This window comes from Pelmatolapia mariae, linkage group LG4, assembly GCF_036321145.2.
Source record: "Pelmatolapia mariae isolate MD_Pm_ZW linkage group LG4, Pm_UMD_F_2, whole genome shotgun sequence".
NCBI lineage: Eukaryota > Metazoa > Chordata > Actinopteri > Cichliformes > Cichlidae > Pelmatolapia > Pelmatolapia mariae.
This window is the reverse complement of record NC_086230.1, coordinates 35,152,392-35,167,304: the sequence shown is the minus strand read 5'-3', so window position 1 is coordinate 35,167,304 and position 14,913 is coordinate 35,152,392. Positions and strand designations below refer to the sequence as shown.

Sequence of the window (14,913 nt, the reverse complement as noted above, 5' to 3'; positions counted from 1 at the left end):
GGTAGTTATGAACATTTATTTGTTTCCTTTGAATGTTAACACTACAAAGTATCCGTTCTGCTCAACTAAAACAGGCAAAACATTTATTTTTTTTTAAAAAACAGTCACCGTAGCCTTCATCATCATCATCATGGCAGACCGTTGTAAGTTGGTGTTTAATGACATTCAGCCCATGCAGCGCTGATAAAACCAGGCACAAAGTAAACAACCAACACATCAGAGTCTGATAACTCACTCAGAACTGACACTGGTCACACAAGGTCAAAGGTCACATCAAGTCTGACTTTTAAAAAAAAAAAAAACAAACAAAAAAAACAAATCCTGAAGCATTCAATCTACCATTTGGCTGATGTCCATTAAAAAAACAAAATTAAATTAAAAAACAGGGAACATTTTATAAAAAGTATTGCATCACATCCAAAAAATGAGATGAACTGTTCTTTGACATACAGCGTTCATCAAGGTTAAACAGGAAGTAGAAATCCATATTTAAAGTTTAAAACAAACCCACCCCCAAAACAAGTTCCCCCCTGTGTCTTCACAAAGAGCCTGACTTACAGGAAAACCTCCAACTGGAAATATTAACATGAAAAAAACAAAAGAAAACAAACCCGTTCACCCCTCATTCACACGTCTGCATCCAGCAATCAGAGGACCGCGAAGAGTTCCCTGAGGAACTCCTCGCCAACTTTTAAGGATTTTTATTAGTTTTTCGCTCACACCCAAAGTTTTAACTACAAAGGACTGAAGTACGAGTACCACACAACCACTTTTCACTGCTAACAAAAAAGAAAAAAAAAAAAAAAAGAGCTCTGCGATGAGATTGCACGAATGTTTCAGTACTAGAAATGATACGACGACACGTTACAGCCACGGACCTCTTCTGGAAGAGAAATGCATCTGGTCAGCTACAAACATAATAAATGAATAAAGACCACCAGCAGGGAAATGTTACTCATTAATTATAACTTAAGAGACCTTTTACTACTACGTGAGATCAGGGTTTCACTCAATTTTCACCATCTGGAAAGAGTTCGCTTTTTGCGTTGAGATAAGATCAGATTTAATGGAGCTCCAACATGTGCCTCAAACAGCACATAAACAAATGATGACAGTATTATCACGCATTTATGTTGATATCCAGGTTTTTAAACACAAAGTGTTACGCGACTCCTCTTCAAAGTTATTTCTAATATCATGTTTGTTTCTAGGCAGATGCATTCCTCTGTGTAAACAAGGACAGGAGTTGTCGTCATTGGTTAAACAGGTCACATGATATCTCCAACGATCAGTGGTCCGACTCTTCAGGGCAGCATTAAAGTCAAACAGACGAAGCTTGTTCCTACACACTGTACATAAAAGATGGACATAACGCTGTTCTCTAGTGTCCAGCAGGAGGCGGCTCCTCTGGTCCGAATGGGGAAAATGAGCATCCTGCTCAGCTGATCTGAGCTCAGTAAACCCTGTTCTGATGTGTTTATGGTTCAGGTCTGACTGAAGAAAACAGGAAGTTTATTTTGGAGATTTTGGTCCCATCAGTCTCGGAGGGGCAGGAAGTACGGAAGTCAGTGCAGAAATCCATCGTCTTGCATCACGTCTGCTTTCTGAAAGCTGAGACGGTAAAATCCGTCAGCTCAACTCTTCATAAATGCGCTGACCACTGTTTATGCCCATCTTTTACATACAGTCTATTTATGGCCTGTGATGGCAGCTGTGTGACATAAAAAGAAAAAAAAAGGCCTGATGTCATCATAAATGTGTGATCTCTCATTCAGGTCATCTCCTCTGGCACCTCCGCCCAGTTTTCCAGAGTTTTGTCCCGTTATGCCGAGTGAAGCTGCTTCACGCTTCAACTCTCAGGAAGTAAAACCTGACGAATGGAGCGATCCGGCCCGACCGATGGGAAAAATACAGTCTGGACTTTAGGTACTGGGTTCGGTTAATTCTGTCAGCACAAGCAGCCACACGAGGTTTTCAAAACTCCAACAAGTTCTCAGTTTTTACTGAAATGTAGAAATTTGAACAAAGCAGTTTTGTGGCTTTATTCATATATGCACAGTTTAGAGGTCCAGAACCCTAAAATCATATTAAATAAAATAATAACGGTGCAAATTTAGCGCTTCACACATCTGAAGTAAAAGGAGAGCTCTGGGCTTCTGTCAGGAAGGCCACGGAGACCCCCGAGGACTCACGGAGCAGCTGAAAGAAGCTTTTACGTCCTGATTTATCCGCCGCCCGGTGTTTGGCATTCCTCATCTGTCTACAGCTTTAACCACCCCTGATACATGAAAACTAAAGCAGAGACCAAAGAAACGCCCCACAGCCACGTCAGGAGTGCCAATGTTGGAGTCTGTCCACCAGAGGGTGCTCTGCCACTTTCCTATTGGCCAACACAGTTGATGGAAAGGCTGCTGCAGAGGAGGATGCTGGGATAGGGCAAGCTGGTTAATCCGTCAGCTGAAGCGAGGAGAGAGCGAGGGACGGCTGCAGGAGGCGCACAAGGAGGGAGCCTTAAAGAGAGATCGGCCAAATTGAGCTCAGGATTCGGATTTTTCTGAACTTTAACGGAACGTCCGATCCTTCTGCCGCTGGTGCGTAAAAACCACAAAAGCGAGCTTTTCTTATCACCTGATTTTGTACACACGGAGCAGCCACAGTCCTGACAGACAATTGAACTCCTGTTTGACAATAAAAAGAATTTCATTTTTACTGTGTTTACATACACGTTTAAATTCTTCACCAATGTAAACAGATATTTACTTAAACTCAACTTAATATCAAAAAACCAAAAAAAACCAAACATTTTTTGTCAGATTTTGGATTCCGTACGAATCAAACCTTCAAAGAATAAAGACATAAAAAACAAAGAAACATCTCATGGTTTTTATGTCAGACCAGGCCTGGGGAAAAAACTAAAATCTGCTCGTTGATCAGGTGAGATTTCGCCGCTGCGCTTCAGCTGAGGTAATGAGGTCTCATGGAAACAGGAAGTCAAAGAAACACTTGAAAAATGAGGTACGAAAACGAGACGAAGCGGTCGGTGAAGCAGAGACAGGACAGTAAAAAAGTCTGATTTTCGCCTGAGGAGACCAGAGTTCTGGATCCTCCAACGGTCAGACGCCCCCGGCTCGCAGACGGTTTCATTTTGTGAATTTCTGTTCCTTCTTCAAATTGAACCACGGAGCTCTGCAGAGCTCGCCGTCGTATTGCTTCAGAGTTTCAGAGTTTAAAAAAAGGTTCACACATTTACACAGCGTGAAACAACGGATTCTGTGATTGTTCGTGCTGACGTTTCTCAGAGATAAAAACTAACTCTCAGGATGAATAACTTCCTGTCACCTGATCCTTCCTCCCTCCATCCTCTTCCTCCGGCAAAACATGAAAACGACACGCAGAATAAATCTTTAGATTTTCTTATTCAGAGTTTGACTTGGCGAACACTAAAAGACTTAAAACAGATGTTTACGTTGCATTTAACTATTTGACAGAGTGAAAAATTTGAAATAATGAAAAATGTAAGAATGCAAATGTTAAAGCAAAAAAATTAAATTCAGGGGAAAAAAATTGCCACTCAAAGTGAAACGTTATGTTATGTTTTTTGGTAGGAATGGGCTTCCGTAGAGGACACAGCAGACTTACCAAAGAAGATCAATTCTTAGAATCATTTCCAGCTGATGAGCTACGGAAGCCCAGTTGTGCAAGAAAAGTGAAGATTTTGCCTTTATAAAATCAAAATGTTTCACAGCCTACGAAATCCTGAATTAATGAAGAATAAGTCAAAGTTTAGATCTCATAATCCAGCCTTCATGATAAAAAACTGACTGCTGCAGTTCCTCTAACGCCCAGCAGAGGCAGCAGTGAGTCAGTCCCCCTAGACTCCCATGTTAAAATAAACACGTTGGTCTCTGTGGATCATTTCCTTCTTTGTAGCACCTGTACGGGGGCAGAATGTTTTCACAACTCACCTGTTTAAAGGTTGCATTATTAGGGGCGTGGCCTCAGATAGGTGGATGGTAACACAGGTGGCTGTAGCTGCTAGCTTCACCTCACCCCATAATATGACTGCTGTGAGCTCAGCTGGTTTAACCAGTCTGAGCTGTGGGTAAAATGCTAACGCTGAGGTGACTCATAGCTTCATGGAGTTAAATTATGTCTGAACAACAAAAGATGAGAAAACAAAGAAATTCTGCAAGTGTGACACATTTTGTGTTGGTGAGATGGAAGGAGGAAGGAGCTCACCGCCGAGCTTCACATTGGAACTGAAGACACCTTCGATGGACAGGAAGTCGTTCCTTCCCTGTTTGTTTTCGTCCTCGGAGTTGATCGAGGAACGCTGATAAAACCACAGACATGCACTCGACGATAATCCAAAGAGAAACCTAAAAAAGGGCACTTCAAAACCAAACGAGTAGAAAACGTGTGCACGCTGCACAGACACAAACCAGCAGGCAGCGAGCAAAGAAGCAAAAAAACCAAGCCTACAATTTACAGGAGGAGGATGTGTGCGTGTGTTTTCCCTCGGTTACCCCTGACCTTTGACCTCCTCCGCCTCAAAAGTTTCTGCACTGGCTCAGATTCACGCTGTCGTCCGAGTCACCTCCAAAAAACGTTTCCAGGTTCTCAAATGTGCGAATTGGCCTCCGTATAAACCCAAAGACATGCAGATTTTACACCGATCTTCCTCCTGAATTTGAGGCTTTAATTTTGAAATTTTTCTAATAAACTTCAAATAAATGTCGGATTTTTCCTCGCATCCGTCCTCGCTCGTCTTCCTGTCAAACTGAAATCAAACTGTTTCAGCTTTCAGCAGTTTGCTCCAGATGAAACGTTAATAAACGTGACAATTTCAGATTTCTTTCTGTTTTGAGCTCAAATTTCAGAAAAATTACTGAATTAAAAAAATAATCTGAAAATAACCTAAACGAATTTCAGACGCAGCCCCGCGACTGCGTTTTGTTTCCACTGTCGAAAGTTTTTCTGGTTAAGAAATAAAAAAGTTAGAGACCTGAAAACTTTCAGGAATTTTAAATATTTGAAGAAACAAACGTCAAAGTTAGAAAAAAAACTTTGGCAGAACGTTTTCGTTCTAACGTTTCCTGTCGCTGAGCCGGATCTTTCAGAACCCGGGATCCCGCTCCGGGGGTACCGATGACAGCGAGGCCGCTCTGATTAGAGGTTAGTTTTGCAGTTACTTCCTGTGGCCTTCCAGAGTAAAAGTGTCTGTGTAACAGAATAAAACGTCCTGCTGCTCTCGCCTGCGTACCGTCTGGTCCCAGATCAGGATTGGTCGCTGTGATGCTGAGTCCGGATGTGGCTGTGGAGACGGGTTGCCGAGGAGAACCTTTTGCCGCAGTCGGAGCAGCGGAGTGGCGAGGCAGCTCCGGTGGGCGGCGATGAAGGCGACGATGTGGCGGCATTTCCGGCGCTGTGAGTCTGGCGGTGAGCCTTCAGGAGGGATATCCGGCTGAACCTGCGGCCGCACTCCTCGCACTCAGACCAAACCCGCCGCCGCTTCCGCTGAAAGACAGGAAGAGATGTCAGCTCGCCATCTAAACATTAAAAATCAACCTTTGTCTGCTTCCTGCCCTCTTGTGCGCTCCTCACCTTCATCCCTTTATCCTCCTCGTCTTCCTCCTCTCCCTCCTCCTCCTCCTCCTCTCTGCCAGTCTGAGCAGGCGGCTCGACGGCGTCTTGCGGCCTGATGGAGCCGTCAAACGCCAGAGACCCGAGCGTCTCCTTGGCGGTGGCTTCCTCATCGTCATCGAGCAGCTGGGAGGGGAGCGTGAGGAGGCGATGAAGCATGGAGGCTGAGGAGCGTTGACCTGAAGGAGGGAGCGAGGTCAAAGGTCACGGTTTCAGATTCCTCTCAGTGTCAATAAAAACATCATCAGATCTTTTTACAAACACAAGTTTTTTGACTTTTTATTCATGAAACTAAAAATCATCCATCCCGTCTCTCCCACTTCTCCTTATCAGGGTCATGGGGGGTGGAGCCTATCACGGCTGTGACAGGGCGAGAGGCGGGGCACACCTGGACAGGTCGCACCCAAAACTAAAACGCAGCCATGCAATATTCATACATATATGTATGAATACATATACATACTGGAAAAATACATATTAATACATATAAATGATTATTAATGTTGCTCTTTTTTATAAGATCCTTATTCAGTTGTTTCCATTCACGCTGCTTTTAAGGAGCATTTTCAAAAGGAGCTGTGTGTAAACATTACTATCATGCTTTTAGATGTTAAAACGTTACTACTGATAATTCCTTCTTACTTAATCATACATAAACCTGTTAATGTTACATTACATATTTCCTGAAGCACTGAGGATAAACTGCAGGTGCCTCACATGTGGGGCTGAGGGGGGGTCCTGGTGGAGGTCCGGGTGGAGGTCTGACAGCGGCGGCAGCGCTTATCAGACTGCCCGCAGCTTCTTCTTCATCAGGAGAAAACACCTCCATGTCCTCCAAAGGAGTCCAGCGGGGGTCCTGCTGTGGGGAGGAGGGGGAGGGCTCCAGGGTCACTGCCGGGGTGGGGGCGGGGACAATATGAGTCACACTCTCTCCTAACCCCCGCCCACTTCCTCCTCCTCCACCCCCGCCAACCTCTTTGACGTTCCAGACGTCGCTGCACCACTTCTGACCGAAGACTTTGTCCAGGATGGGAACCCAGTCCTGAGAGACGGACAGGACGGGGGGACGCTCCGGGACTTTGGGGGGGGGGGGGGGGGGGGGTAAAGAGGGGGTGGAAGAAGGTTAGCTTCAGCTAAAATAACAGTCACTCCACACACCTGATCTGACTCACCTGTGGAAACACAAAACAGGACACCAGCCACACCCAGTCAGGCTCACTGACAGCCAATCACAACCAACCACACCCAGTCAGGCTCACTGACAGCCAATCACAACCAACCAGCCCCGGACAGAGTACGACACTCAGTTCCTTCCAGCTGATCACTCACCGTGTGTCTGCGGCGTCTCTTTGGACGCAGTGACCACAGCGACCTCCTCACGGGCGTCCTCTGAGCCGCTCGGGGACACAGAGTCGTTCTCCGAGCCCCTCCTCCCCCTACCTCCGCCTTTCCCTTTGTCCCCGCCTCCTCGTTCAGCGCCCTTTCCCAGCCTCTTCTCCAGCAGCTGCTGCTCTCGCTCCATCTTGGTGATCTCCAGCAGCAGGTCGTCAAATGACGCCTCCACAATCTTCGTCAGCTCGCGCACGGCAAAGTCCAGGACCTGCTCCATGACGGACTTCAGCTGGTCTGTGGGACAGAGATGGGGGCGGGGCTAATTATTGGAGAGACTGGCTGTGAAATCACAGTTCATGATGAAACAGGTTGCAGGGCCAGCTGAACAGCGCCCAGCAGGGCGGAGCTTATTCACACAACTAAAACAACTATTTTCTGAAACTTTGATTGATCGATTGATTGGTTGGCTGATGGTTCTGTCACAGTGACAACGACTTTCATTAAAGCTGCTGGCAGCCGTGACCGAGCAGACGTCGCGGATCAGAGGATTGTCAGCACGCTACGATTCGGGGATACTTCAGTGACACTCTGTAAAACTCAGGCTTTCACCAGGTTCACCAGCTGTCAAGCATCGTCTGACCGTCAAAGCTTTTCCCTTCAGCATCATCATCCTTTCTATCCACACACAGCAGTGTGACCTTTGACCAGTGGGGTGTGTATGAGGACGTTAGGAAGTGAACTGATGCTTTCTGACGCCGCCATCGCTGATGTCCTGAACTCTGGCGGTGCATGACGGTGACCTGGTAATCTCGGCATGTGGGTGGGGGTGGGCTCAGCAGCGTGTTTGTGCGCTGCAGTCGACAGATGTGTGCATGCATGCGAGAGAGCGTCTTTTATCTCCTGCTCACGTGTCCCTGCATGTGGACGCTGCTGCAGTGCAGTGAGAGAGAGAGTGTGTGTGTGGCGTGAAGACCTCAGCACAGCGGGCGCTCATCGTGGGGTTACTCCGATTCAAATCATTTCCTGTTTTTTCCTTGAGTCTTTGTGGGAATTTCAGGATAAAGTGGAGTCCCTCACACTCCTGACGTCTTTCCCGCTCGTGTGATAAATGAAATGTTTCTCATCCTTAAACACGGCAGCTGCTGAGCAGCGAGCGGACGTTTGCTCGTCAGACATTTTTCTAACCTGCTGTGCAGTGAGATCATTTATGTAAACATCTGGAAAAAAGCTGTTTGTTTGACATAAAAAGTCATGTTATTGAATCAAAGTGCTCACAGTTTAAAACCTGCAAACACGACATGAGCAGAGCTCAGAGCTCTTTGGGTCTGTCTGAGCGTGCAGGAGAATCCTTCCGCAGGGACCTGACTGTAATGGCGAGTAAGGCGAACACACCGTGCGGGGGTGGGTTCAAATCAAATCACTTTTATTGTCACATCACATGTGCAGGTACACTGGTACAGTACATGTGAGTGAAATTCTTGTGTGCGAGCTTCACAAGCAACAGAGTTGTGCAAAACACAATAACGTAAAACAAGCAAAATATAAAAATGGCTAATCTAAAAAGTAATAAATATATGTACAATATGTAAAGGTATATACATTACTGAATGTGTATACTAAATATGTTTTTCTACGTGTGTGTGTTTGAGTGTGTATATAGTATGTATATACATGTTTTACAAATGAAATAGAGTAAACAATAAAATAAGATATATAAAATATACAGAGGTTGGTATGTGCAAAACAGTGGTATTTATATACAGTATGGAGTGCATAATGTTGAAGTTCCAGTAGTGAGGGTGAGGTGTCTATGAAGTGTTCAGCAGTCTGATGGCCTGATGGAAAAAGCTGTCTCTCAGTCTGCTGGTACGGGACCGGATGCTGCAGAACCTCCTTCCTGATGGAAGTAGTCTGAACAGTTTATGGCTGGGGTGACTGGAGTCCTTGATGATCCTCCCCGCTTTCCTCAGGCACCGCTTCCTGTAGATGTCTTGGAGGGAGGGAAGCTCACCTCCAATTATCCGTTCAGCACACCGCACTACTCTCTGGAGAGCTTTGCGGTTGTGAGCGGTGCTGTTGCCGTACCAGGTGGCGATGCATCCAGTGAGGATGCTCTCAATGGCACAGCGATAGAAGGTCCTGAGGATGCGGGGGCTCATGCCGAATCTTTTCAGTCTCCTGAGAAAGAAGAGGCGCTGCTGCGCCTTCTTCACTGTTTTGTTTGTGTGTACTGACCACGTAAGATCCTCAGCCAGATGTTCAGTTTCTGCATCCACGAGTCCACTCGGGTCCGACTTCAGCGTCATGGTGAATCATCCACAGAGAAACACTGACCGGGGAGGATTTCAGAGCAGCGTGACAGTTACGAGTTTAACCTCAGTGTGAACCAACACAGCTGGACTCGGTCAGAGCGCCAACAGACAATTGGAGACCGGCGTGCCGACACATTCAGCCTGAAACGAGCACGTAGGCGTGAGACGCCAGTCTGTAATGACCTCCTTCTGACTCCAGCCGAGCCGCTTCCTGCAGGGTGATCATGACCCGACAGGACGGGCACCTGTGCGGTCATCACCTGTGTGGAAGAGTACTGAAATCGTCCCGCCGGCCGAATCAGCTTCGTGCTGTGAAGTCTTTTCTTTCAGCATGATTCTCCGGCAGGCTCCTCCCACCTCCACAAATGAGGAACGCCACACTTGCGGACACCCGTGGCCTGGAGCGGTCGTGCTCCGGCTGATGAATATGACCCGACATCCATGAAACGTCACTGAGGCGTCACTCAAGTCACTGCGTCAGGTTGACAGTCAGCATGTCCTGTGCTCTAAATCACCAGGAGGAGGAGGAGGGGGGTCGGTCTCCCTCCCTTTCTCCTGCGGTCTTCTGCATGCCCCCCTCCTCCTCACCAGCACCCCTCCTTTCCTGCGGGGAGGGGGTGGCTAGTTTTACGATCCTCGGGCTGCACACCTCGCTTTTTATTTTCAGCCCTGCAGCGTTCACGCTCGAGTTCCTCGACTTCTCCTCGTGAAACTGCAGCGTTACCGTCTCTGACGTGACGCTCAGACAGGCGATTACACGCAAACGAGGCCGCTGAGTTCACGTTTCTCTGCAGGGTCACTGCTTCCAGCTTCACCTGTATCACAGACACATTAGAACCAATTGAAATGCTCCCCCAGCACATCGAGTGTTCTCGTCCAATCACCTGCAGGCCTCGCTTCTCTCGTAAAGCCTGACATCAGCCTGCACAGTTACACAAACATGGCGTGCTGATGGAAGCTGTCCGTGCAAGCTTCCACAGGGGGGGCTGACGAGCTCGTCCGGAGCGAGCGAGTCTGCAGAGCACAAACTTTTTTTCTTCTGGAAGTTTTCGTCACCTTTTTTCATCGAAAAGATGACATCACAGCTGCACGTGATAACACGTAGCACCGCCTCCAAACGCCACAGCCAGCTGCTCTCAGACTGGTCGCAGTGGTGGTGTTTCCATGGAAACCAGTAGAGCCCATGAAATACATGTCAAATCCAGCGAGCTTCCACCGCACACCCAATGTCACAAAAAAACCACTAAAACACGTGGAATCGTTCACGAATCATCAAGTAACTCGTGTCCACCGAGCACTGCAGGCTCCTTCACCTGGATCAGGGCTCAGCGGGCGCTCAGGTGTCCCACCACACGGTGTTTTAAGGTTTCTTGTTGAAGGCTGACGTGTTTTATTTGTTACAATCGAAAAAAAAAAGGATCAACTAAAACGTCCAGGCGAGGTCCAAGTAAGTCGACCTGGAAGGACGCCAAGGTAGCGTCAGACACGTCGTTTGTCGTCCACCTGAGACCGAACACCGTGTTGGACAGCGTTATCGTTTGGAAGCTGATTGGTCAGTCATGGATGACGTCATAATTACGTTGAATTTGTCAGAACTAAAGTAAAACAGTGTGGAGCACGAGGGCTGCCTCACAGCGCCTCCTGCTGGCCAGCAGGCATGTTTGTTTGTTTGTTTTTTGGAAAACGGGATTAATAGGAAGTGAAACGTGTGTGTGTGTGTGTGTGTGTGTGTGTTGTGTAACGGGTGCCTACCCACGACTCGTCCTCTCTGCTCCAGGCGGCGTGTGTCGGTGGGCACGCCAGGCCCCGTGCCCTGTCCCCCGGGCTGCTGCTCGGGTTTCGCCCGCCCGCTATCCGCCCTCTCCCCGGCTTTGTTCTTACCAGCCACCGGGGAGCCTCCTCCTCCTCCGTCGTCTGAAGCGGAGGCTCGGCCCCGTTTCTCCCGCGCCTGGAGCTGGAGCCGGAGCCGGCGGTTTTCCTGCTCCTTCACGGCCGTCTCCAGCAGGAGGCCGTTCAGGCTGGAGCCCACCGTCTTGCTTATTTCCTGGACGGCGAGCTGAACGACCTGCTCGAGCACGGACTCCAGCTGGCCCTGGAAGAACGACATATACACGGCCCCGTTCATGTTTGCGCGCCCTGCGGTGAGAGGGCTCTCTCATTCTTCTGTGCCCGAGCCCCCAGCCCACCGCCTGCCCGAGTCCCCGACGGAAATCTGGGTTAAAATCGGCGGCGGGTCGCGGAGCTCCTCCAGCGGCTCTTCGGCGCTGCTGCTGCGGCTGCTGCTGCTCTGTGAGTCGCGCGTGTTCAGCCGCTCCGGAGGAGGCCGGAAAGACCCGAGTAGAGGCGCAGCAGCATTTTCCCGCCCACATGTCTTGGCCCACGCTCGCGCCCTTGCAGTCAGTCACGCCATTTTGGCTGTGAGAAAATAACATCAGTCATTCCCAAACATCAGACTGCAGCTGACCCGGGACCAGCCGCAGCATCTCCTGCAGCTGCTCATAGAAAGCGCCATTATTAATTAATGTGAAGCCTAAATTCTGTGACCTTATGCATTTAGTGGACCCGCAGCACACACTGTATATAAAAGATGGCCACAGGCTACTGTTGCCGGTGAGCTCCGTCCTTTGAAGCCTCGCCTCCGTCACCGAGCTGGATCTAGGAGCCGGAAGTGAGGGTGGAGTTATCAACTTATGCTAGCATGCTAGGTGTGCAAGCTGCCTGATCCACAGGGAGCATCACACAGACATATGCTAATAATTGCTAGCATCCCAATGTTATACAAAGGCGGATTCAGGCTTCTGTGGGGAATCTTTGCATCACTGTTGGCATTTCTGCTCATGCTTAGCATTCTGTGTTAATGTGGTCTTCTCTCGCTGATTTAGAAGCGATATCAGATGATGGAAAAATAAAATGATGGGACTTCCTCTGCTCCTGGGCAGTAGCGGTTTTTGATACGGGCGACACGGGCGGTTGCCCGGGGCGGCATTGTGGTGGGGGCGGGATCACAGCATCGGAAAAAAAAAAAAAAGAAGAAATTGCTCGTACTCATGCTGCCCCGACGTCATGCCAGCGCATACTGGGGATGGCTTAGGCACCGATCGGTTTTCTATCGCCCATTTGCTGGGAGTAAGGGCGCCCTCCGTTTGCGAGGTGCGCCTGCTGCTTGCGGCACAGGGAGGAGAGGGCGGGGCGGCGGGGGATTCTCTGGCTGGCTGGAGCAGCGTCTAATAACCAACTTGCAAAATAAAACAAAATAAAAACAAACCAACAACACGAAAACACCAGACATTATGATACAGACTTATAATTTGCACCAATGTTTTTTCGAAATTCTATACGCGAAAAGTGAGCGCGAGAGCCCTCGGTGCGCCTGCGCGCTGCTGAAGTCAAAGTAAACTTTATTGTCATCTCCGCTACATACAGTCCAGTATATAGAGAGACGAGACGACGAGGCTCCAGTTACAGCAGTGCAAGTAAACAAACAATAAATATAAGAAGAGTAAGAAAATAAATATACACTTTAGGACCAGGGGTAAAGGGATCAATAACAATTTAAAATGTATAATTTACAGTTTGATGATTTAAAGTCTCACACACAACCCGTCGAAAAGGGAGGGGGGGGGGGGCGGCTGCTTCCAAATAGAGCACATTTCATTCATAATGTTGTAAATCCAAGCCCATTATGGATTCATGATTTGAATCCTGGGTTGTGCGAAATCCCAGAAATACACCTTAGACAAAGTGAATCTGTGAACTAAGGTGTAGGTCTGTTAGGTTATGTTGTGGTGATTCTCAGGTTGGGGGATGGGTGTTCATACTGGAGTGCAAAATTAAAACCAAGATGGACAAGAAAAGTTCAAAGCCATCAGGTGCTCAGTTTAGAAAAAAGAGAAAAGAGGAGTTGGAGAAACGAGCAAAGATACAGGTAAGCAGATGTGTGATTGGATAATGGCAGGTCATCCTGAAACAATCAGAATCAGAATACTTTATTTGTCATGATCCAGAGTCTGTGGACTCCGTGTTTATGTTTAAGTTTATTATTATTCTGTGGTCTTGTTTATTTTGGGGTTCTTTTTATGATTATCCCTAGTGTTTTGTGTCCATTGTACTCCCCTGTTCCACTTTTCAGACTCCTATGTTCTGTGTCCCCCAGTCTGTGTTAAGTTTGTGTGTGTAGCGTTCAGTCGGTGTGTTTCCTGTTTTATTTTGAAAAAAGGTCTTGTGTTCTGTGTTCATGTGCTTAGTTTTACTCTCCCCTGTCCTGTCTTTAGGTTCATGTATGTCAGCTGTTGCCCTCGTGTGTTTCCTCTTCCCCTAATCACCTCCCGTGTATTTAAGTCCTCTGTTTTCGGTGTGTCATTGTCAGGTCGTTTGTTTTCCTCGCCATAGTCACGGTCACTGTCATAGTTAGCTTTCATAGTTTGTTCCCAGTTTAAGTTTCTGTTTAGTTATTGCTCTTATTGCTCGTTCTCGTTTGTTTTATTCGTGTTCATCAGCCACAATAAAAGGCTCGCTTTTTTTTTAAGTTCACTCCCATCTCCTCACTTGTGTTCGCACCTGGGTCCACCACACACACACCTCCACATGGTCTGTCCCCACAAACCGTGACATTATTAACCCTAAGGAAATTATGTGGGTTACAGTTGCTCCAAGAAGAAATGGTAAACATAGTAACAGTAACAGACTAAACTCCAAACAATACATTATGTTACAGATTTTAATATTAATTAGTCAGTGTCAATTGTTGATTTGTCCTGTTCTCATTGTGTGACGAATTATGTCTGTTTGGTAGCCGTTTGCATACTATGCATGCTCTCTCTCTCTTCATATGTGTGTGTGTTTCTCTGGTGAAATTCAGTATGGTTCCGACAACAGTTTTATGTTAATGTACAATCCTTAATATGTTTTATGTTTGTGTGTGTGTGGGGTGGGGGGCGCCAGAGGGAGTGTTCACCCAGGACGCCAAACAGGCTAGGACCGCCACTGCTCCTGGGTCCTCGCTCTCTGGTTTCTCAGGTCAAACATATTTGTCCCTCATGGTTTTCCAGTTTGTACGTTCCCGACAGCTTCATCAGTCTCTCTGTTCAAGTCACTTCAGGATTACTTATTAGCACCAAATCACAACAACAGTTGCCTGAAGTTGCTTTGGTATTAGTGAGTCCTCACGTTGAAGCTGTAATTGTGATTCTCTGTGCTGATTGTTATTCACAGATAAACTCAAACAGTTGGTGAAACGCTCCTGAGGAAGCGATGCTGCAGACCAACCGCAGTAGCTGCGGTCTGGGTCAACCCGATGTGTCATGAAATTTTTCTGCAGGGTGCAGATGAGCGACCTCCGTGGGGCGTTCCCGCCTGTCGCTGTTTGGCAGCTGGGATGGTGGGATAGGTCTCACCGTGTACTCATCCACCTTTTGCTCAGTAATCCAGGTGAGACAGAACAGGAAGTTGCTTCTGAGCGTGTCCCTCAGTGTCAGCTGACACATTATAAACAGCACAGCTGCAGAACTGAAACCAGCAGCACTGACTAACAATGAGCCAGCAGCTCGGTTTCATGGTGTTAACGTGCAAACTGTCCACTCATGCAGGCCACGATCCACGCTCTGTGAGACAGCACAGAGCCTCACAC

The 14,913-nt window shown here is 47.6% G+C and overlaps 1 protein-coding gene across 1 annotated transcript; it reads right to left on the bottom strand.

Moving 5' to 3' along the window:
* On the bottom strand, positions 1-11,611 carry si:dkeyp-113d7.10 (uncharacterized). Its single transcript, XM_063472577.1, has 5 exons — positions 11,040-11,611; positions 6,973-7,269; positions 6,361-6,720; positions 5,605-5,822; positions 1-5,517 (listed from the first exon to the last, which is right to left on the bottom strand). The coding sequence occupies exons 1-5, from the start codon at positions 11,410-11,412 to the stop codon at positions 5,278-5,280; spliced, it is 1,488 nt and encodes a 495-aa protein (XP_063328647.1). The 5' UTR covers positions 11,413-11,611; the 3' UTR covers positions 1-5,277.
* Between the last annotated feature and the right edge of the window lie 3,302 nt (positions 11,612-14,913).